At 39.4% G+C, this 22887-nt stretch overlaps 1 protein-coding gene and 1 long non-coding RNA gene across 2 annotated transcripts in view; both read right to left on the bottom strand.

Annotated features, from left to right (window-relative positions):
* Positions 1-1002: 1002 nt before the first annotated feature.
* On the bottom strand, positions 1003-2127 carry LOC128634620 (uncharacterized). Its single transcript, XR_008397780.1, has 3 exons — positions 2042-2127; positions 1468-1584; positions 1003-1058 (listed from the first exon to the last, which is right to left on the bottom strand). It is a non-coding gene; the product is annotated as an uncharacterized LOC128634620 (long non-coding RNA).
* Positions 2128-11243: 9116 nt separating this feature from the next.
* LOC108273695 (uncharacterized) overlaps positions 11244-22887 on the bottom strand; it is a 32691-nt gene continuing 21047 nt past the window's right edge. Inside the window, exons 9-16 of the mRNA XM_053685170.1 lie at positions 20391-20521; positions 19926-19980; positions 19488-19692; positions 17426-19199; positions 16182-16355; positions 14131-14304; positions 13727-13903; positions 11244-13590 (exon numbers count right to left, since the gene is read on the bottom strand). Coding sequence (XP_053541145.1) covers positions 13554-13590; positions 13727-13903; positions 14131-14304; positions 16182-16355; positions 17426-19199; positions 19488-19692; positions 19926-19980; positions 20391-20521 — 2727 coding nt within the window. The 3' untranslated portion in view covers positions 11244-13553. The remainder of the gene's footprint in view (positions 13591-13726; positions 13904-14130; positions 14305-16181; positions 16356-17425; positions 19200-19487; positions 19693-19925; positions 19981-20390; positions 20522-22887) is intronic.

Below are 22887 nucleotides of genomic sequence, written 5' to 3'. Positions count from 1 at the left end.
TCTTGAAGACTTCATGCGTGTGATGATTTTATTGGCCAGGCTCTGATCACTGATCCTCTTCCTGAAGTACTCCTCTTTCTGAGGATCACTGAAGCCTCGTACCTCTGTTACCTGGTCTACACACTCAGGAGGGATCTGATTGGCTGCTCCTGGTCGAGAGGTTATCCAGAGGAGAGCAGAGGGAAGCAGATTCCCCTTGATGAGGTTTGTCAGCAGCACATCCACCGAGGCTGGCTCTGTCACATCACACAATCTCTCATTCTTCTGGAAATTTAGAGGAAGTCGACACTCATCCAGACCATCAAAGATCAACACCACTGTGTAGGAGTCTAGTAATTCTAGTTTTCTCATCTCTGGGAAAAAGTGATGAAGAAGCTCCATCAGATTGAGATTTCTCTGCTTCATCAGATTCAGCTCTCTAAAGGGAAGTGGAAACATGAAGGTGACGTCTTGATTTGCTTTTCCTTCAGCCCAGTCCAGAATGAACTTCTGCACAGAGACTGTTTTTCCAATTCCAGCAACTCCTTTAGTCAGCACTCTTCTGATGGACTTGTCTTTAAAGAGCTCGTTACATTTGATGGGTGTCTCCTGTGTTGCTGGTCTCCTGGACGCTGTCTCAATCTGTCTCACCTCATGTTCATTATTGACGTCTCCACTCCAACCCTCTGTGATGTAGAGCTCTGTATAGATCTCATTCAGAATTGCTGAGCTTCCATGCTGTGAGATTCCTTCATTAATTCTTTTAAACTTCTCTCTCAGGCTGGATTTCAGCTCTGTCTGATACACAGAAATACATAAATATCATAATGGTACACACCAAGAGATGCTTTTATTTTATGAAAAGAAGAAAGGTCTCTTTCTATTACCACAGTTACAACTGAAATTCTGCCTGATTACCCATAATGCTGCTGCACATTGATAAACCTGTGAACCATAATTATCTTAAATAAAAACCTGCAACCTACTCACACACAAGTTACACACATTAAAAAGACACACACACCTTGAATATGGAGTCCAGCTGATTTCTGCTGATGTTTGATTTCTTCATTTGTGGTCTGTGAACAGATAAAAAACGCGATGTAATATAGACTATATGTATTCATAGCTGCACAACACACTAATACATACAGAGACAGATATTTAACACTATCCTCTTAACACAATACACTGATTTCAGGGTTTCCTCACTGACACTAACATGTTTATGAATAAAATAGTGGTCTAGTCATTAATGTCCCAGGTGTAAATGTTGTTGTGTAGCACCACAGACCCTCCAGCTCAGGGACTGCAGGCTGAACTGAACTCTTAAAGCAGTTTTCCTCACTGCCAGTCCGAGAGCTGCAGCACTGCACACTTTAGTGTTTTACTGCTTCAACACCTGATAAAGCTCATGAAGGGCTTCATAATGAGACCAGTGAGTTTGATCAGGTGGAACACTGCTGTAAAACACCTCACTGTACTGACCTCACATCAGGAGAACTGGCTCCGTCTCTGAAGTAAATTGGAATATCCATTGACGCGTCACTCTTCATGGACACACAGCTGGGTTCTGGTGAGTCTGATCTCTTTCTCTTCATCATTCTGTAATTAGAACAGAAATATCAGCAATAATTAATACTCTGCTGTCTCAGCACTGTTACAGAATGTGTTCATCATTAAACACCAATAATTCCATCTTTTTAATTCAGCTACAGTCTGCACACTTATTCAAACAGGAGACACACCTCATACCTCAGGAATTACACTGATGTAATTCATCAGCTAACTGACTCAGCTGGGTCGTAAAGCCTGTAGAGTTCACTGACTCAAAGCTACACTGCTCTTCTCCTCCACATTACATGGTCATTTTCACTCTTCTCTCAGTGAATGATTTCTCTAAACTGTTCTTAGATCAGATCAGTGATATATTCACTGCTATTAAACACCTTACACCAAAGTTTAGTTCCTCTGTAAACTAGTGAGTGTTTAGAGATACAGATCTACATACAGATCAGATTCAGTGTGTTTATATATTATAGCTTTAGATTTAGATACTCACTGTGTTTTTACTCCTGAAATGGTTTATCTTCCCCTCGACACAAAATGGAGTTGCTGACTTTCAACTTCACCTTCTTCTGGTTCTGGCAGAGGGGGTGGGTTTGTACATTTGTCACAGTACACTAAGGGTGGGGACCACTGAAATTAATCTTTGACCTACACCTGTTAAGATAATGACGGTTGATGATGATCTTTGACCTGGCTCAGGAATGTTAGAGGTGTGTGTGTGTGTGTGTGTGTGTGTGTGTGTGTGTGTGTAAGTAATACACATGACCACACTATATATGAGAATACGTGTGTGTGTATCTGGAATGCATGGCGTGTGTGTGTGTGTGTGTGTGTGTGTGTGAGAGAGAGAGAGAGAGAGAGAGAGAGAGAGAGAGAGAGAGAGAGAGAGAGAGAGAGAGAACACAGGGTCTCAGGAAACTCACAGTCAGAAATAATCGCAATGCTTTTGTCTAAAAAGTCATTCAGGGACCTATTACCACAATTTAATTAAATTTGTGATTGCAAGATAAAAATTCTAATTTATTGATTTGATTAAATATTTAAAGTTGTAAACATTGTTTTGATGACATGTGTTGACATAATAATGTTGATAATTACATCATTGTGTGTAATTTAAACTGAAATCTCTGCATTAATTGATTTAAAACAAAATTGAAGTTGTAGTACATTTACATTTACATTTATTCATTTAACAGACACTCTTATCCAAAGTGACTTACAAATGAAAGAATACAAGCAAAGCAATCTATCAAGCAGAGAACAATACAAGTAGTGCTACCATACGAGATCTATTAATTGAGTTCTAGAAGAAAGTAGTAGCTTAACGAAATTAAGGCTTGATAACTTCAAGTCACTAATGTCAAGTCCGTACCCATTTAACATGTCTGGACAAATTCAGACAGTTAAGACTGTGTTAGAGGACCTGTAGACTGAACAAATACTATACAAAGGATGTTTCAGTGTGAGTATCATTTCACTTACAAATAAATTCTACTAAAGCAATGAATTTGGGAATATTCTCAATTGTGATATGACCAATAGTGGGCTCGTGTATAGGCTACACCTGCTAATACAGTTGATGGACAATTTTGCACTACTACCCATAGCTAATGCTAGTCATATTTTGCAGTGTAATTTGAAAATCTACTCTTTAGTTTACTGTAGCAGTGGATAAGAATGAAAAAGTTTCATTTGACAAATCTGCTCATCTACAGAGGGCTTTTCATTTGTGTTATAGGAAAGAAAAGCATTATTACATTTCTACTCATTCATGTAAACGTCACCTACATTGTGTAATCTAATTTCATGTATTGATCAATTATTTATTTATTTTTTATTATTTTTTATTATTTGTCATTCAAACATATAGCCTTCTAGCTCCATTGTAGTCAGTTTGCTCTTTGAGCAGAATTAGCAGCCTTTGGACTGTGGATAGCTCTGTGAGAGAGATAAGTAGTAGACGCAGAGTGTTTCATTTTTGTCTATATTGCTCATTTCATTCAGTGCTTTTATGTCTATAAAACCTGCAGAGATGTTAGGTATGATATTTGTATTATAAATCACACTGGATTTTAGTTACTATTGTTAATTAGTTGCCGTAACTTAAAGTTAGTCATTTTTCCTGGTTTAAAAGACTGCATTCTACTGGAGAAAATCTAAATGGAGCAACGTAATTTTAAAAATGATTGTCAACTTAACAACTTGTGTTCATAATTATGGTAATTAAGTACATAACACAAATTCTTTTTAAATAATATGAAAAGAAAGTGTGTTTGTGTCATATTTTTGGTTGGATGTGTATGGAGATTCATTATTAATCATTCGCTTATTTTTTCACCAGCCTTGTGTGTGTGTGTCATATTTTTAGTTGGATGTGTGTGTGCTTTTATAGACATGGTCGTATGCATGCGTGTGTCTCTGTGTGTAATACATCGGAACGGGGTTGACCTTTGACCTAGGCCTGACTCTCAGAGTGCTCGACTTTTGTATACTAGAATGTATGCATGTGTGCAATGTATGTGTTGTCTGTGCATGTTTGTTTGTGTGTGGAATTGAACCATTGACATAGGCCTAACTCAGGAGTGTTTCACAATCTATGTGAAAGGAAAGAACTTGTGTGTGTTGGATGTGTGTGTGCTTGTATAGACAGGGTCATATGCATGCGTGTGTCTCTGTGTCATATTTTTGGTTGGATGTAAATGGTAAATGGCGCATTTATATAGCGCTTTTATCCAAAGCGCTTTACACTGTGTCTCATTCACCCATTCACACACACCCCAATGGTAGCAGGAGCTGCCATGCAAGGCGCTAGCTTACCATTGGGAGCAACTTGGGGTACAGTGTCTTGCTCAAGGACACTTCAACATGTGGAGTCACCCAAGCCGGGAATCGAACCGCCAACCCTAAGTGGACAACCCACTCTACCAACTGAGCCACTGTGTGTGTGTGTGTGTGTGTGTGTGTGTGTGTGTGTGTGTGTGTGTGTGTGTGTGTGTGTGTGTGTGTGTGTGTGTGTGTGTGTGTGTGTGTGTGTGTGTGTGTGTGTGTGTGTGTGTGTGTGTGTGTGTGTGTGTGAGACACATGACCACACTACATATGAGAATATGTGTGTGTATCTGGAGTGCATGGGAACCGGATTTAACATAACTATTTTTTATGATGCCAATGTAAATATCCATCCATCTTTTACCACTTACTCCTTTTCAGGGTCATGGGGAACCTGGAGCCTATCCCAGGGAGCATCAGGCACAAGGCAGGGTACACCCTGGACAGGGTGCCAGTCCATCACAGGGCACAATCACACATAAACCCATTCATACACTACGGACACTTTAGACATGCCAATCAGCCTATCATGCATGTCTTTGGACTGGGGGAGGAAACCCCACAGCACAGGGAGAACGTGCAAACTCCACACACACGGCCCCGGCAGGACTTGGACCCTGGAGGTCTGAGGCGAACGTGCTAACCAATAAAACAACGTGCGTCCTGACCCCTTTGACCTGTCAGGGTCATTAAATTTTATGATCTTGACCTTTGACCTATATCTGTCAAAAATAAGGTTACAATATATACAAACTATTCCTCTCTCACCACTTTAGCAGGGTGCTGCATGGCCGTGTATAAAACCCGCATCCTATGAAAAGACACTCTAGCTCTGAGCCATAACAATGCATACACAAATCAGAATAAGACATATTCAACCGTTTCCATTGAATGGCTTGAATATGTCAAAACAACACGTGGCATAAACATTCAGCACGCATTAAACCACGGTGAGATGGTGATTGGAAAATACCATCTCGGTGGTTATTATGAAAAGCATGGCGTCAAATATGCTTTCAAATTGAACGGTTGTATTTTTCAGGGGCACGATTGTCATTATAACCCCAAACATTTATATCCATTATCAAAAGTGCCCTATGACTTGCTCAGAAGACAATTTGATGACAAAGTCAAAATATTGGAAAAAGCGTATGGTCTGGATGTTGAGGTAATGTGGGAGTGTGATTGGAATAATCTTAAACGGACCGATGTCGCTGTAATGGCCTTTATGTCCACTTACACGCATCCTGAAAGATTGAAACCGCGCAATGCTACATTTCGTGGTCATACTAACGAATACAAATTGTATCACAAAGCCGACATTAGTAAAAAAAAAAAAAAAAAAAAAAAAGATATGTCGACTTTACAAGCTTGTATCCCTTTTGCCAGGCCAAAAAATGTTACCCCATAGGACATTCACAAAAAATTTTCAAGGATTTTGTACCTCTTGAAAATTATTATGGGTTCGTCAAAGCTACAGTGCTGCCACCACGAAAACTGCTTCACCCCGTCCTTCCCTATAGGACTGGTGGTAAGCTTACGTTTCCACTCTGTCGTACATGTGCAGAACAGCAGAATCAGACAGACCCGTGTGGACATACTGATGAGGAAAGAGCGATTTCAGGCTGTTGGGTCAGCATCAAGCTGTTAGTGTTAGCTGTTAGCTGTCAGTGTTCTAGGAAGACAAATGTATCCTGGCAACACAAAATTTTTTATGGAGTGTTACCAAGATGCAACCAGCAAAACTTTTGGCTATCTGCTGATTGATTATAAAAGAAAAACACCTGAACACTACTGGCTCGGAACAGATGTACTTGCGCCACACCCTGTGGTATATCTCCAGAAAAGAAGATGGCGAAAATGTCGGCCAGACTTTGTAGAAACCTGCCGCTTTTAAAAAATTTTAAAAGCAACACCCAAACAAAGACGGATTATTTTACAAACTGTCACAGACAAACTCATTGCGACATTGTGTGAAGTACTTCTTAATGTTCTCTATGGTAATATACCTCTCACATCACAACAATACCAGAAACTCAGAAAAAGGAAAAGCGTGATCAAATTTGTTACAGATAAGAAGATTGGTGTTAAAAGAAAGAGACGAGTAATAAACCAACAGAGGGGCTTTCTTCTACCGCTCTTAAGCATCGCTATTCCTTTCATCTCCAACCTGATTGCTTCTAGATAACAGGAATGGAGTATTCATAGATGTTTTTAGTCCCGCAGCATCAGTTGGATAAACTAAAGACTGGAAACCCCCGGGATTCTATTCAGCATATTGTGGAGAATGATTTGGACATAGCTATAAGAAATACTTTGGAACGATCTGACTTGGACAATTATGAAAAACACGAAGCTGTACACAAGCGTTTTTTAATAGTCGCCAGAAAAGGGGACCGTGAAAACAGCACATTAACACTCCCGCAGACTGATCAAACTGAAAAAGAAAAGCCATCTGCACCGCCCAGCGTAAACCCCCACGACGATTTAGATAACATAGTGGACGCTGTTTTGAAGAATGTTCCGCAGGTGTGTAAAAAAAAAAAAAACGCTCACTACATTTTAGATAAAATGTCTAAAATGAAAGAGGTCACATATTGGGACGATTCGGGGGAGTTTGTGTTTAACGGTAGAACTATTCCCGGCTCACATACTCGATTTAGTTAAAGGCATCACGGCGCCGCGAAACATTTCTGATGCCCTAAGACCTGTCAGCTGGCTCGAATTTCTGGAGGCTTTTGCTACTTTAAACATACCATACTCAACGGTTCCAAACCATTATGTCAGACACGCAATTAACTCTTTCAAAACCAAATCGACTTCGCCTATAACCATCGCGTCTAACATGCGTATTAAAAAAAAAAAAAAAAAAAAAAAAATACACACAGGAAACACTGCAGAGCACACCATCAGCACAAGCAAATTATTCAGATGGCCCAGTATTCAAATCACCCACTCTTGACACGAGTCAGTGGCTAAGTTTTTAAATCCATGAGTTTTCTAATGTTTATATTATCTGTATTGCTGGATGTGACACATGTATAATAAAAAGTCAAAAGAATAACAAACCCGTTTTGTTTTTATTGAAAAAAAATCTAGTATTAGACAAACATTTCACCTGTCTGAACACAATGAATACATTAGAAAACACTTAACTAAAAGTTCATTGTAGTTTCATAAAAACACAGGTCATCTGATCATTTTTAATAATATCACCAGTATAAAGAAAGAAATCACATGGTCATAATCATACCCCTTTACCATGTGCTTGAGAAAAAACACAATGATATAAAATCTTGAACTTGTACTGCTGAACCACTCTAGAATCGCAGTTTAGAGAGCTTTTGATATTCTGCAGAAAATGATAGTCATCGGTTTATTACCAAAGCTGTCCAAAAAAAAAAAAAAAAAAACCCCACGCTGACCTCGTTTATGTAGATGGCTAACCAGTGTTCACCCGGGAGTCTTGAATGATGCGTGTTGATCATCACCATTGACAGTAATTTTCTTAAGGGAGCTTTGGGTAGGTAGTCACACATCCGAGCCATCTAACCAAAACTTATGCAACGAGACTGGGACTGGAAGTAAGTGCAGGATCAAAGTCTCCTAACTACAGTCAGTGTACAAGCAAACAGGAACCAAGGTCTAAACAAGAACTCGAACTGAAGCATGAAACTTGGAACAAGACTTGAAACCACTACTGCTTATCACAATTACCCACGTCAACAAATACTCATCTGTCACTTAACTATGGCAGGAAACACGAAACTAGACATGGAAAATCATTTAACTAGGATTATGGCCTGAAACAAGAAAATAGACATGGAAATCATTTAACTTGAACTATGGCAGGAAACACAAACCAGAGCAGACCATGGAAACATTACCACGTGGCACTATTCCCCCAAATCAGTATGTAATACTGCACCAAGTGCACAGCAACGCGAGGGGTTTAAAAAACAACTGTGATTTCCTCGAGTGCTGACAGCTGGTACCAATCATTACACTCCCTCGAAAATCAACCAATGACTGAACAGGGTGGAAACCAAACCGAAACAAACCCGAGTGCGCTCCAGCTCTACGTGCACGTCGTCGCCGCAGCGCCATCTGCCGGCTATATTGTGACAAAACCAATGTTTTTCTGCCTTGTTTCTTCTTGTCTAAAATGTTTTCCACTTTAAATGTTTTGTTTTCAAAACATTCACAAATATTTTTTTGTAATTCCTCTTCATAAAAAACACCATCGATGACATCACCGTCATAATCACACAACCTATAGACGGGACGTTCGCGTGATTTGCATTCTGTTATAATGAAAAACTCGTGTGTATAGTTTTCTTTATAACCTTTTCTGAACGGAGCTCTTACTTTAGTAATTGTAACCATGTCGTCGCTTTATATTTAAATTTGGGGGTTACGGTGGACCCGTCTTTAGGTCCATATAGGTTTTTATACACGGCAGATTCATTTTCTTTGTTCACATCAATAGGTCTCATCTTAATGCTCCTGTGATAGCTGGCGTTGTATCCATCCGTGATGTCTTGTAGAATATCGATATAGCGTTTGGAGTTTGTAGCAGTTAAATATCTCCACATCCGCCCTTTTAAGGTTCTGTTAAACAGTTCGACGATGCACGCTTTTAAATCATGTTTTGAAAATGTTTATTAAAAAATTCTTTCTGATTATCTGTCTGTAGTTTACGGGGCACCCTGCCCTCATCCAGTATAGATTGGAACGCTTTAGACACCTCGACGCCGGATTTGTTTTTTTAAAACCTGAGTCCTCGCATATTTACTAAACATGTCTATGCGCGTCAACAGAAAATGAACGTTGTCGTTTTCCTTAGCGTATGCAGACATATCGACCAGATCGGCCTGAAACTGCATATCAGTACCATAAACAAAAACACGATTTCTTTTGTATTTTAACGGTGCAGTTCTGTGTAGAGTGTACGCATCCTCGCCGGCGAGCCAATCCGAAACTTGTATATCTGTTAAACGAACCACTGTTTCTTTTAAAACGCTGTCTTTTAAACGTTTTTACCACCAAAAGACCCCGCATTTGAAGGTGTGTAATACACTTTCTTCATCGACACTTTAGCCTCCACAAAAGAATAACTCAGATGGTCTTAAATGTCAAAATATTTATTTCAGTAAAAGAACACAAACGTTATCATGCATTATCGAGGGAGTGTAGAAATTTTATACACATCACAGTGTTTTTCTCAACCATATATGCAATAAATGTATCGATTATTTCACAGACAACAGTCTGCTCATTTCTCGACAGAAGGATTACACATTAATCATGCACATATGTACACATACATAAAATGTCTACAATTCTAACACATCTGCCACATTCAGTCACATTTTCTCATTTGTAAGTCGCTTTGGATAAAAGCGTCTGCTAAATGAATAAATGTAAATGTAAATATATCCAGACTGTTTTATATTTTCACATATTTTCCTCTTGTATGAATTCTGTATGATGTATGGATGTTGGAAAAAAATACATTCAGGTTGAAGACAACATTTTTAGAAAATATCGTTTCTGAGCATACAAAATTTACACAGTTTAGGACTGGCGAATGATGCAGAAAACAACAACAAAAACAATTTAAAACAAACTGTCACGATAGCGCCAGCAGAGGGCGCTGAGGCGACAGCGTGCACGAACACGAGCTTGAGATGCGCATGGACACTACCATTGAGTCAAGTGTTGCCGGCTGTCAGCAATTAAGAGAGTGGTGACTAGTTATTTAAACCTCTCGTTTTGCTGCGCACGTCGCGCGGCATTAACCTGAGCTACCCACACGTTTCGTGACTGGACTAAGAGAGACAACGCTAAAGAGTTCCAGCAAAGCAACACCAAGCCAAGCAAGTTGAGTGTTCCTGTCGGGCCATAGTTGAGGGTTCATGCCATGCCTTAGTTAAGAGTGTTCATGCCATGCCTAAGTTAGATGAGTGTTTCCTACCATAGTTTAAGGAGTGTTTATGTCTTAGTTTAAAGATGGTTCATGTCTTGGATTAAAGAACATTCATGTCTTAGTTTAAGGAGTGTTCAAGCCTTAGTTCAATTACTGTTTCCGTTCCATGTTCTCTGCTTAAGTATCAAATAAAGACTTCCCTCTTGCTATTACTTCCTGTTCAAGTCTTGTTCGGTAACACAAACATACCTGTTTATTTGTTTTAATCTAAGGTGATCAGTGGAGTCTGGCACAAAACATTTTCACTTTATTTTTAAATTCATCTTATTTTAATGTAAAATGTTAATAAAGATTGAGAGGGACAAATAGAAGTTCATGTTAATTTACAGTGATGCACTCAAGTCATCTGGAGTTGATTTACATCTTATATTTTCCTAAAACTTAAAAAATTGACTAAGTGTGGAAACAATTTATTTATTGATTTATTTATATAGTTTTAGACTGCAAGTTGTAATAGCCATGTAATTACTCAAGTCTAAAAATCTTTGAGTTGACCATTTATTTATTTATTTTTATATGCAACATTGTACCAAAAATGCAGCTAAATATAATTGTAATCCTGAGCATCTAACACTCTATACTGGCATTTCTTCATCATTTATGCCGTTATTCTGCATACTGGTAATTATGACAACAATATTACTGTAAGCCCTATTTTAGGAAATTGTCAATTTTGGTGGCATTGGTTCTGATATATATAATAGATAATAAATAAATAACAGCTAAAATGACAAACCTAGTTGTAATCTCTCTCTCTCTCTTTAAATTAATTAGTGACGTTCAAATGTGTAAGTTATCAGAGTGTGAAATAGAGCCTATATATATATCTGTCAGGAAGGATATAGAAATACATATACTCAGTAATAAAAGAAACATCCTCTCAAATTAAAATATTTTTATTTACAGCAAATTTATTTCCAATTTCAACAACTGATACATAACTGAACATGTTTAATAGACATTTGATGAACAGAAATGTCACGGGGGGGTCAATATTAAAAGTAACAGTCAGAATCTGGTGGCCTCCAGCTGCTTTAAGTACTACAGTGCATCTCATCCTCATGGACTGCACCAGATTTGTCCATTCTTTCTGTGAGATGTTACTCCACTCTTCCATCAAGGCATTTGCAAGTTCTAGATCACGTCTGGGGAGGACAGATGGTTACGTGTAATTTTCCAATGCAAGGACAATCAGCTGTCCTCCTGTCTCCCCGCAGCACTTTCTTAGGTGTCTTACATTACAGACATTGCAGTTTATTGCTCTGAACACATCTGCAGTCCTCATGTCTCACCCAATTATTGTACATTCTCTTCACCTTTGTATACATGTTCAATTGGTTCACTGGCAGTAGGGGTGTGGCTGCCATTTCATTTGGGAGAGGGTCCTTTTTTCTCTGTTTCTTTGCTTAGGTAGTTAGGGAAGTATACATGTATTTTCTTTATATTCCTTTTAGGTAAGCTAGCTACCTAAACAACAGACTTCTTTTGCTTATTATTTTGGCCTTGGCGCACCCTGAAGATACAAGTGGATTGGTTCATTTGTACCATTATATGTATATATTGTCTGTTACAATATACCACAACCTTTTTCACAAAACCTTGTTTGCGTTGTAATTCCTGGTTTCCCCTTATTTAAAGATCAATCCAATTGAATCCTGAGCTGGTTACTCAACCTAGACTGGGCCGTAACAAGTGACTGAGCTATATGAAGATCTAGAGAAGTTTCTAATTTCAACTCTTGCTCTCGTGTGGTCACCTGGGGTTGAGACACAAAAGATGAACCTATACTCATAAGAGAGTAATCATTTTGTACCCCTGTTGGACTAGACTGAAGCACTGAGGGCTGAGAACTAGAATCAACATACACTTGACCCAACAGTTCCTTACACCCATTCTTGTGTGGACTATGGCCACTTGTGAATAATCTCCAATTCTAGGTCCTTCTGGCTCTACTCACTCCTGGGGCTGGAAAGGGCCAGTAGACCTGACCCATTGGTTTACCTGGCATATTTTTGCCAGGTAAGAACAGGCTTAAGTTCTGAGCAATGGACAGTTTTAATGGGGCCATCTTCTCCATGTGGTCTGATCTTATACAGCGTTCCCACTTCATCAATGTAGGCCACAATCTCAAACACAGTGGAGTGCCAGACATCCTGAATCTTATGGCAACCATGAAATGATCCTTACAATACACTAAAGTGCCAGGGGGTAGTATTGCTACTGAGTCAGGGCAATTGGTCCTACGGTGAATGACCACAGTCTCCAAGTACCTTCAGGAACTGGTATAAATGGAGGTCAAATACTTTTGGTGTTGGGCGACCCCATCTGAATGGGCACCATCTCCTTCCCCTTCTTCACTACCAACAAGCAAACTATCCACTGGTAAATTAGGTTTTTGGCCAAACATCAACTCATATGGGTAGTGTTAAGTTGACTGGTACATCAAAAAGGAGCTGTGGAAGCAATTGTTACCAGGCTACTAATTTCAGCTGCAAAATCCAATGGCCACCCCAATAGCACCATTGTGCCCATTACCTTTATTCAAGTTTGCAGTTGAAATAATTGATATGGACCTAATCAGGCCATTAGAGAGATGTGCATGAGGGTATTGATTTGTGTTATTTCTGTTGTTATTTCATGCAACACTGTGTATAAATACAGTGCCTCCATGCATGGTGAACACACTGTTGCATAGGCACTTTTCTAAATCATCTCCTGGGTTGACCAAGACACTGTGTTCATGACACAGCAAAGGTTGGCAGGTTGCAAGGGAAATTTTCCACTGTATTTTCACATCTACTCTTTGGCACAAGCCTCATGAATGTGAAACAGTGTAAAGTGCTTTGGAACCACTAAGGTTAAAAAAGTGCTATATAACTGCAGACCATTTACCATTAACATGCCTGCTCCTGCCTCGTGCTTTGGGATCAGTCTGTGACCAGACATGTACTTGAGCATCGTCAGTCTCCATCCCCAGGGTAGATCGTTGCCGTTGCTTTGTACAGCAGATATTTCGTTACGTGTGTTGATTTCTCCTGTGTATGACCTTCTGCCTGTTCTTGACTTTATATCTGCTCTGTCCCTTTAAGTTTAATGATTCAGCTCCCAAACTGCTGGAAATGTGGGACGGGTTCTAACTCTTCACCAAAACTGCCTTATCCTGGAGAAGAGGTTTGAGGTGAGACTCCTGTCAAACGCCGGTCCTGGTGAGTTTATTATCCTTAATGCTGAAAGACAGAAGAGCATCAGTGTAAACACACAACATCAGCATAAACACCAACACACACACACACACACACACACACACACACATTATTCAGTATGATACAGTAGAGTAAGTAAGTCAGTAAGTCGGTAACTCACTATAATGTCTCCAGTTTACAGTGTGGATCCTTCAGTAGATCAGAGAGCAGCTTCACCCCTGATTCTCCTGGATTATTACCGTTCAGATTCAGTTCTCTCAGGTGTGATGAGGAGTTTGACCTCAGAGCTGAAGCCAGAGCAGCGAAACCTTCATCTGTAATACTGCATTTAATCATCCTGCAACACAAAAATCCTTCTCACACTTAACACACTCAGTTTTAGCTCTGAAAACATCAACTACACAAAATCTTTATATAAAGAACTTTTACTCTCCGTCTCACACACACAACAATGACAATATATCACATCACTACAATTACACTCACCACAGATGGAAACTATATGTAGTTGTGTTTATTAAAACTCTGCTCTGTGTGTGTGTGTTTGTGTGTGTGTGTGTGTGCCTCAGTATCTCCAGTGTACAGTGTGGATTCTCCAGTCCAGCAGAGAGCAGCTTCACTCCTGAATCCTGCAGGTTATTGTAACCCAGGTCCAGTTCTCTCAGTCTGGAGGATTTTGAGCTGAGAACTGAGGACAGAACTCTACAGCTTTCCTCTGTCAGATTACACCTACACAGCCTGGAAGAGAAATGATGAAGTGTTAGATTTATTTATCTGATTGTGAAATGAGGTGTTTCCATCAGGTGAGAAATAAAGTGTTTACTTGAATACAAGGTTCTAATGTCAGGATAAAAATATAAAATGAACAGTCTGTGTATAAACAATAAACTAGTATTGGCATGTTATTAAAGTAAATGTGTGTGTAATGTACACTGATCTACACGCTGTAGAAATAAATGTACTTTGTTCTGATGTGAGAAGTGATGTAGATATTTCAGCATTGACACAAAGCTGAGTTTCACAGAGACGCTAAAACTGTTGGAGTTCATTGTTCTTCGGAGCTTAATCTAACTTTCACACACATACAAATCACATAACACACACACACACACACACACACACACACACACAGAAAAACAAAGCTCAACAGCAGAAACAATGCTAATCCACACCATATAAAATACACACTTGAATGTTTTACTCATATAAAACACTGGGCCTCATTTATCACACTGGATACCAATTAATTTCTTCATAAACAGTGTGTACGAGCATTTACACAAGAACTCTTTAATGTGCAGATTAAAATGTAATGTTATGGAACATTTAAAGGATGTTGAGAGAAAAGGTTGATGAGGTGTTGGATCAGAGTTAAATGGGCGTGGCCACTCAGCACAAGAGCTAGCGCTTTATGTATGTGCATAGCTGCTTTATCTGCTCTTTATTCTGACCCTCAACCCAGTGTTTCTCCACCAACACCTCACTGTCCTCTACTTTCACATTCATCAGGCACTTATGGAGGAGTTCTGGACTGAGCTGGAGCTTGGGGAAATAGCATCAACACTGGACGAGTGCGCTCATTCTTCTTCCTGTATTCATCTCTCTGTAATAAAACTACTTCATCTGAGAGGACGAGTCTACTGGTGTTTGTCTAAATTTCCACGACAAGAAACCGAGAAAGCAAGTGGCAGATGTGGTAAGGGTGACACAGCATGCATTCTGATTGGTCGCTCTTTGTGCTAACTAACCTATCACTTTTCTCGTTAGGCAGGCTTTACAGGCGACCTCTCTCTCTCCGTGAGGTGGGGAGGTGGGAGGTAGCCGGTGAAGTCACCTCCTTGAAATGAGTTTTGGCATGGTTACGTTGACATCTGGGGAACCAACTGTTGTCAACGCCAAGAAACCTGGAACTGTGGAGAGCCTGCAGTCAAAAAGGGAAAGCGACGGAGCCCGTGCTAAAACGAGAATAAATATGGGCGTGGCTTTTGATAGGTGGCGAAAACTCAGAGATCTGAAGGAATTGAAGACTGAGATGCTTTTTTCCTGTTAAACAGGTCAGACATTTCAGTAGCTCAATAGGTAGCTAACTAACTTGATTCAGCTGTTTGTTTGTTTTGCTATGGTCAGTGTGGTAAACTGCACTTATTTTCGGCTAGCTATGAGAGAGAGCAACTCTCCTCTACTTCAAGAAAACCGTATCCACCTCCACCTCCACTGTCGAGTATTGGAGCTAATATACAACACACGAATACCTCAGTGTTGCCAAGTCTCACGAGACAAATAAGCAACTGCAGCTTCAAAAACAAACCCAATATTGTTATATCCTGTTACAGGCTCAATGTAAACAGACTCAATAAATGAGCCTAAAACTTATTAAACTGAAACCACTCGCAGTTTAAAACTAGGGCTGCAACTAACGAATATTTTCCTAATCTATTTGTAGGCCGATTATTATTTTATTTATTTATTGTTAACAATCATATGGGGGCAAACTTTCAGTGCCATTTTTTCAGTTAAATAATAATAATAATTATTATTATTACTGTGATTGTGGTGTGTGTGTGTGTGTGTGTGTGTGTGTGTGTGTGTGTGTGTGTGTGTGTGTGTGTGTGTACTTCAGTATCTCCAGTGTACAGTGTGGATTCTCCAGTCCAGCAGAGAGCAGCTTCACTCCTGAATCCTGCAGTTTATTGTCACTCAGGTCCAGTTCTCTCAGACTGGAGGAGTTTGAGCTGAGAACTGAGGACAGAACTCTACAGCTTTCCTCTGTCAGATTACACCTCCACAGCCTGGAAGAGAAATGATGAAATATCAGAACTCTGACGTCAAACACAGCCATAATCCAGCTAAAGTTTACCATGTAACAGAAATGTGAGTGTGTTTCTCTCACACACAGAAATCAGAGGACAGGACACCACATCAGTACTACTACTACTACTACTACTACTACTACTAATAATAATAATAATAATAATAATAATAATAAATTATCAGTTACAATGGTCTTTAAAGGACTGAAAACAGATGTTTTTTGGTTTGAACAAATGCTTTATTATAATTGAAACTTGAAACCATTTTTTAATGAAAGTACGTGTTAAAAGGCCTCCAACTAAAAAATAAATAAAATAAATAAGAAATCTCCTGTTTGAACAAAAAGGAACAGGACATGCTGTGGCTTTGTTTGGAAATATTTTGTTGGTGAAACAGAACAGAAACAGACAATAAAATGTAAGACAGGTAATATTAACTTATTCTTTCTGTTAGCGTAGCATAAATAAAAATAACATCAGATGTGTGAGCTTTAAAATGTCTCAAATAAATTAATATGTACTGTAGCTGCACAGCCAGACTGCTCCTGTACCTTTAACTCTCTCTGTCACACACACACACAAACACACACACACAAACACCCACACACATACACACAATGTCACATGCTGTATTCATACTGTACCCATGGTGACAGTGTTAATGTTTTCTTGTTCTCAATTGTGAAGTTCTGTTTAATGTCTCTTTCAAGTAAAAGGAGAAAAGAAAAAGTGCCTTTCACTGGTGTTTAGTTCACAAAATGATCAAAAGCAGTCATGAATACATGCAGTTATTTTGTAGAGATCATTTTCATCTGTTTTAGAGAAAAGGTAATAAATGGTGATATAAGGTTTTGTCCATATGGCCCAGATCTCAGTGCAGACGTAACGTGTTAGTGTAAAAAGTGAAACAATCTTCTGTAACAGTACCAGAGGTTTGTTTAAAGATGATTAGAGTAACTATTAACAAGCATTAATCCAAACAGTGCAGTTCAGTGTTACATTAAAATAACAAACCATGCAGTAATACATTTATAAATAAAAATACTCACTCAGCTTTTCTGGAGGCTTTGACCACTGGCAGCAGCTTCAGAAAACATTCCTCTGATGGGTCATATTTCATCAAATCAAACTCATCCAGCTCCTGATCTGAGTTCAGTAACACAAACACCAGAGCTGACCACTGAGCAGGAGAGAGTCTGGTTCCCCTGAGACGACGGTCACCTCCTCTGTTCAGGTAAGTCTGTACTTCCTGCACTAGAGAATGATCATTCAGTTCATTCAGACAGTGGAACAGATTGATGGATTTCTCTGGAGACGGATTCTCCCTGATCTTCTCCTTGATGTACTCAACTGTTTCCTGTTTGCTGTGAGAACTGCTTCCTGTCTGGGGCATTAAGCCTCGTAAGAGAGCTTGATTGGACTCCAGTGAGAGACCCAGAAGGAAGCGGAGGAACAGGTCCAGGTGTCCATTCTCACTCTGTAAGGCCTTGTCCACTGCAGTCCTGAGGAAATCAGACATGGTTGACTTGCTGAAGAAATGGAAAAGTCCAGTGCGTTGCTCCACTAACACATTTGTCTTTCTAAAAATAAAGCGGAGAAATGTGTATAAAGCAGCCAGAAACTCCTGAACGCTCAGATGTACAAAGCTGAACACCTTCCCCAGGTGAAGCCCAAACTCTTCTCTGAAAATTTGGGTACACACTCCTGAGTACACTGCCACTTCTCCAACATCAATGCCACACTCTCTCAGGTCTTCCTCATAGAAGATTAGGTTTCCTTTCTCCAGATGTTGGAAAGCCAGTTTCCCCAGTGCCAGGATACTCTCTCTGGTCTGCTGAGGATCTGGGTCACATTTCTGATGGTACTTTTGGTCCTTGTGTTTGATCTGAAAGATCAGGAAGTGTGTGAACATTTGAGTCAGAGTCTTGGGGACCTCTCCACTCTCTGCTTCACCCAACATTCTCTCTAGAACAGTGGCTGAGACCCAGCAGAAGACTGGGATGTGGCACATGATGTAGAGGCTTCTTGAAGACTTCATGCGTGTGATGATTTTATTGGCCAGGCTCTGATCACTGATCCTCTTCATGAAGTACTCCTCTTTCTGAGGATCACTAAAGCCTCGTACCTCTGTTACCTGGTCTACACACTCAGGAGGGATCTGATTGGCTGCTCCTGGTCGAGAGGTTATCCAGAGGAGAGCAGAGGGAAGCAGATTCCCCTTGATGAGGTTTGTCAGCAGCACATCCACCGAGGCTGACCCTGTCACATCACACAATCTCTCATTCTTCTGGAAATTTAGAGGAAGTCGACACTCATCCAGACCATCAAAGATCAACACCACTGTGTAGGAGTCTAGTAATTCTAGTTTTCTCATTTCTGGGAAAAAGTGATGAAGAAGCTCCATCAGACTGAGATTTCTCTGCTTCATCAGATTCAGCTCTCTAAAGGGAAGTGGAAACATGAAGGTGACGTCCTGATTTGCTTTTCCTTCAGCCCAGTCCAGAATGAACTTCTGCACAGAGACTGTTTTTCCAATTCCAGCAACTCCTTTAGTCAGCACTCTTCTGATGGACTTGTCTTTAAAGAGCTCGTTACATTTGATGGGTTTCTCCTGTGTTGCTGGTCTCCTGGACGCTGTCTCAATCTGTCTCACCTCATGTTCATTATTGACGTCTCCACTCCAACCCTCTGTGATGTAGAGCTCTGTATAGATCTCATTCAGAAGTGCTGAGCTTCCATGCTGTGAGATTCCTTCATTAATTCTTTTAAACTTCTCTCTCAGGCTGGATTTCAGCTCTGTCTGATACACAGAGGCCACAGACTCTAATAAACAAATTAATAACATGTTTTAATGCAAAATCACTGAGCACAATATAAAACGTAAAATTCTTTCAAATGCTGCTGTTCATTCCTGATTCATGGACTAAATATTATTGAAGGAACAGGACCACTTTACAGAGTAATCACAAACTGGACCACGAACAGAACAGAAAAGCACCAGATGTACATGATACTGAACTCAAACTTCAAACTAAAGGTGTTCATATCTAAAACTATTTCCTCTCTCTAAAGTGAACCTGATGGAATAAAGCCATGACTCAGAGCTCTTACTGTTGTGCAGTGTGTTAGCGAGATCTGTGTGGTTCATGTTCTTCAGGACGTGCAGTGTGATCTTCAGCGCTCCCTCTCTGACACTGTGCTGATCCTCCTCATCCTCCACCTCCCTCTCAGTGCATGCTGGGTAATCTGGACTCAGGAGCTTCCTAAACCTCTTCAATTCATTCTTTATCAGAGTGATGACTTTGTGTTCCAGCTCCTGGTTAGAAACACACAGGAACACATCTAAATATTATAATGTTACACACTGAGAGATGCTTTTATTTTATGAAAAGAAGAAAGGTCTCTTTCTATTACCACAGTTACAACTGAAATTCTGTCTGATTACCCATAATGCTGCTGCACATCGATAAACCTGTGAACCATTATTATCTTAAATAAAAGCCTGCAACCTACTCACACACAAGTTACACACATTAAAAAGACACACACCTTGAATATGGAGTCCAGCTGATTTCTGCTGATGTTTGATTTCTTCTTTTGTGGTCTGTGAACAAATAAAACACATGATGTAATATAGACTATATGTATTCATAGCTGCACAACACACTAATACATACAGAGACAGATATTTAACACTATCCTCTTAACACAATACACTGATTTCAGGGTTTCCTCACTGACACTAACATGTTTATGAATAAAATAGTGATCTAGTCATTAATGTCCCAGGTGTAAATGTTGTTGTGTAGCACCACAGACCCTCCAGCTCAGGGACTGCAGGCTGAACTGAACTCTTAAAGCAGTTTTCCTCACTGCTAGTCCGAGAGCTGCAGCACTGCACACTTTAGTGTTTTACTGCTTCAACATCTGATAAAGATCATGAAGGGCTTCATAATGAGACCAGTGAGTTTTGATCAGGTGGAGCACTGCTGTAAAACACCTCACTGTACTGACCTCACATCAGGAGAACTGTCTCTGTCTCTGAAGTGAAATGGAAGTCTCATTGACCGGTCACTCTTCATGGACACACAGCTGGGTTCTGGTGAGTCTGATCTCTTTCCCTCCATCATTCTGTAATTAGAACAGAAATATCAGCAATAATTAATACTCTGCTGTCTCAGCACTGTTACACAATGTGTTCATCATTAAACACCAATAATTCCATCTTTTTAATTCAGCTACAGTCTGCACACTTATTCAAACAGGAGACACGCCTCATACCTCAGGAATTACACTGATGTCAGGAGTCCCAATCACAGATAACTGACTCAGCTGGGCCTTAAAGCCTGTGGAGTTCACTGACTCAAAGCTACACTGCTCTTCTCCTCCACATTACACAGTCCTTTTCACTCTTCTCTCAGTGAATGATTTCTCTAAACTGTTCTTAGATCAGATCAGTGATATATTCACTGCTATTAAACACCTTACACCAAAGTTTAGTTCCTCTGTAAACTAGTGAGTGTTTAGAGATACAGATATACGTACAGATCAGATTCAGTGTGTTTATATATTATAGCTTTAGATTTAGATACTCACTGTGTTTTTACTCCTGAAATGGTTTATTTTCTCCTCAACACAAAATGGAGCTGCTGACTTTCACCTTCACCTTCTTCCGGTTCTGGCAGAGGGGGAGGGTTTGTACATTTGTCCACCAAAATTAATCTTTGATCTACACCAGTTAAGACAATGACGGTTGGTGATGATCTTTGACCTGGCTCAGGAGTGTTAGAGAGGGATATGCATGTATATGTGTGTGTGTGTGTGTGTGTGTGTGTGTGTGTGTGTGTGTGTGTGTGTGAGCGTGAGAGAGAGAGAGAGAGAGAGAGAGAGAGAGAGAGAACACAGAGAACACAGAGTCTCAGGTAACTCATAGTCAGAAATAATCACAATGCTTTTGTCTAAAAAGTCATTCAGGGACCTATTACCACAATTTAATTAAATTTGTGATTGCAAGATAAAAATTCAAATTCATTGATTTGATTAAATATTTAAAGTTGTAAACATTGTTAAGCAAAGCAATCTATCAAGCAGAGAACAATACAAGTAGTACTACCATACAAGATCTATTAATTGAGTTCTAGAAGAAAGTAGTAGCTTAACGAAATTAAGGCTTGATAACTTCAAGTCAGTAATGTCAAGTCCGTACCTATTTAACATGTCTGGACAAATTCAGACAGTTAAGACTGTGTTAGAGGACTTGTAGACTGAACAAATACTATACAAAGGACGTTTCAGCATGAGTATCATTTCACTTTCAAATTAATTTTACTAAAGCAATGAATTTGGGAATGTTCTCAATTGTGATATGACCAATAGTGGACTTGTGTATACACTAGACCTGCTAATACAGTTGATGGACCATTTTGCACTACTACACATAGCTAATGCTAGTCATATTTAGCAGTGTAATTTGAAAATCTACTCTTTAGTTTACCGTAGCAGTGGAAAAGAATGAAAAAGTTTCATTTGACAAATCTGCTCATCTACAGAGTGCTTTTCATTTGTTTTATAGGAAAGAAAAGCAATATTGCATTTCTACTTTTTCGTGTAAACGTCAACTACACTGTGTAATCTAATTTCATGTATTGATCAATTTTTTTATTTTTTAATCTTTTGTCATTAAAACATATAGCCTTCTAGCTCCATTGTAGTCAGTTTGCTCTTTGAGCAGAATTAGCAGCCTTTGGACTGTGGATAGCTCTGTGAGAGAGATAAGTAGTAGACACAGAGTGTTTAATTTTTGTCTATATTGCTCATTTCATTCAGTGCTTTTATGTCTATAAAACCTGCGGAGATGTTAGGTATGATATTTGTATTATAAATCACACTGGATTTTAGTTACTATTGTTAATTAGTTACTATAACTTAAAGTTAGTCATTTTTCCTGGTTTAAAAGGCTGTATTCTACTGGAGAAAATCTAAATGGAGCAACGTAATTTTAAAAATGATTGTCAACTTAACAACTTGTGTTCATAATTATGGTAATTAAGTACATAACACTTAAATTCCTTTTAAATAATATGAAAAGAAAGTGTGTTTGTGTGTGTGTGTGTCATATTTTTTGGTTGGATGTGTACGGAAATTCATTATTAATCATTTGCTTATTTTTTTTCACCAGTCTTATATGTGTGTGTGTGTGTGTGTGTGTGTGTCATATTTTTAGTTGGATGTGTGTGTGCTTTTATAGACAGGGTGGTATACGTGCGTGTGTCTGTGTGTGTGTCTGTGTTTGTGTGTGTGTGTGTGTGTGTGATACATCGGAACGGGGTTTTATGGGGTTGACCTTTGACCTAGGCCTGACTCTCAGAGTGCTCAACTTTTGTAGACTGGAACGTATGCATGTGTGCAATGTATGTGGTGTCTGTGCATGCGTGTGTGTTTGTTTGTGTGTGGAATTGAACCATTGACCTAGGCCTAACTCAGGAGTGTTTCACAATCTATGTGAAAGGAA

The sequence above is a fragment of the Ictalurus punctatus genome, chromosome 13 (assembly GCF_001660625.3).
Source record: "Ictalurus punctatus breed USDA103 chromosome 13, Coco_2.0, whole genome shotgun sequence".
Taxonomy (NCBI): Eukaryota; Metazoa; Chordata; class Actinopteri; order Siluriformes; family Ictaluridae; genus Ictalurus; species Ictalurus punctatus.
This window is presented reverse-complemented; position numbering and strand designations above follow the sequence as displayed.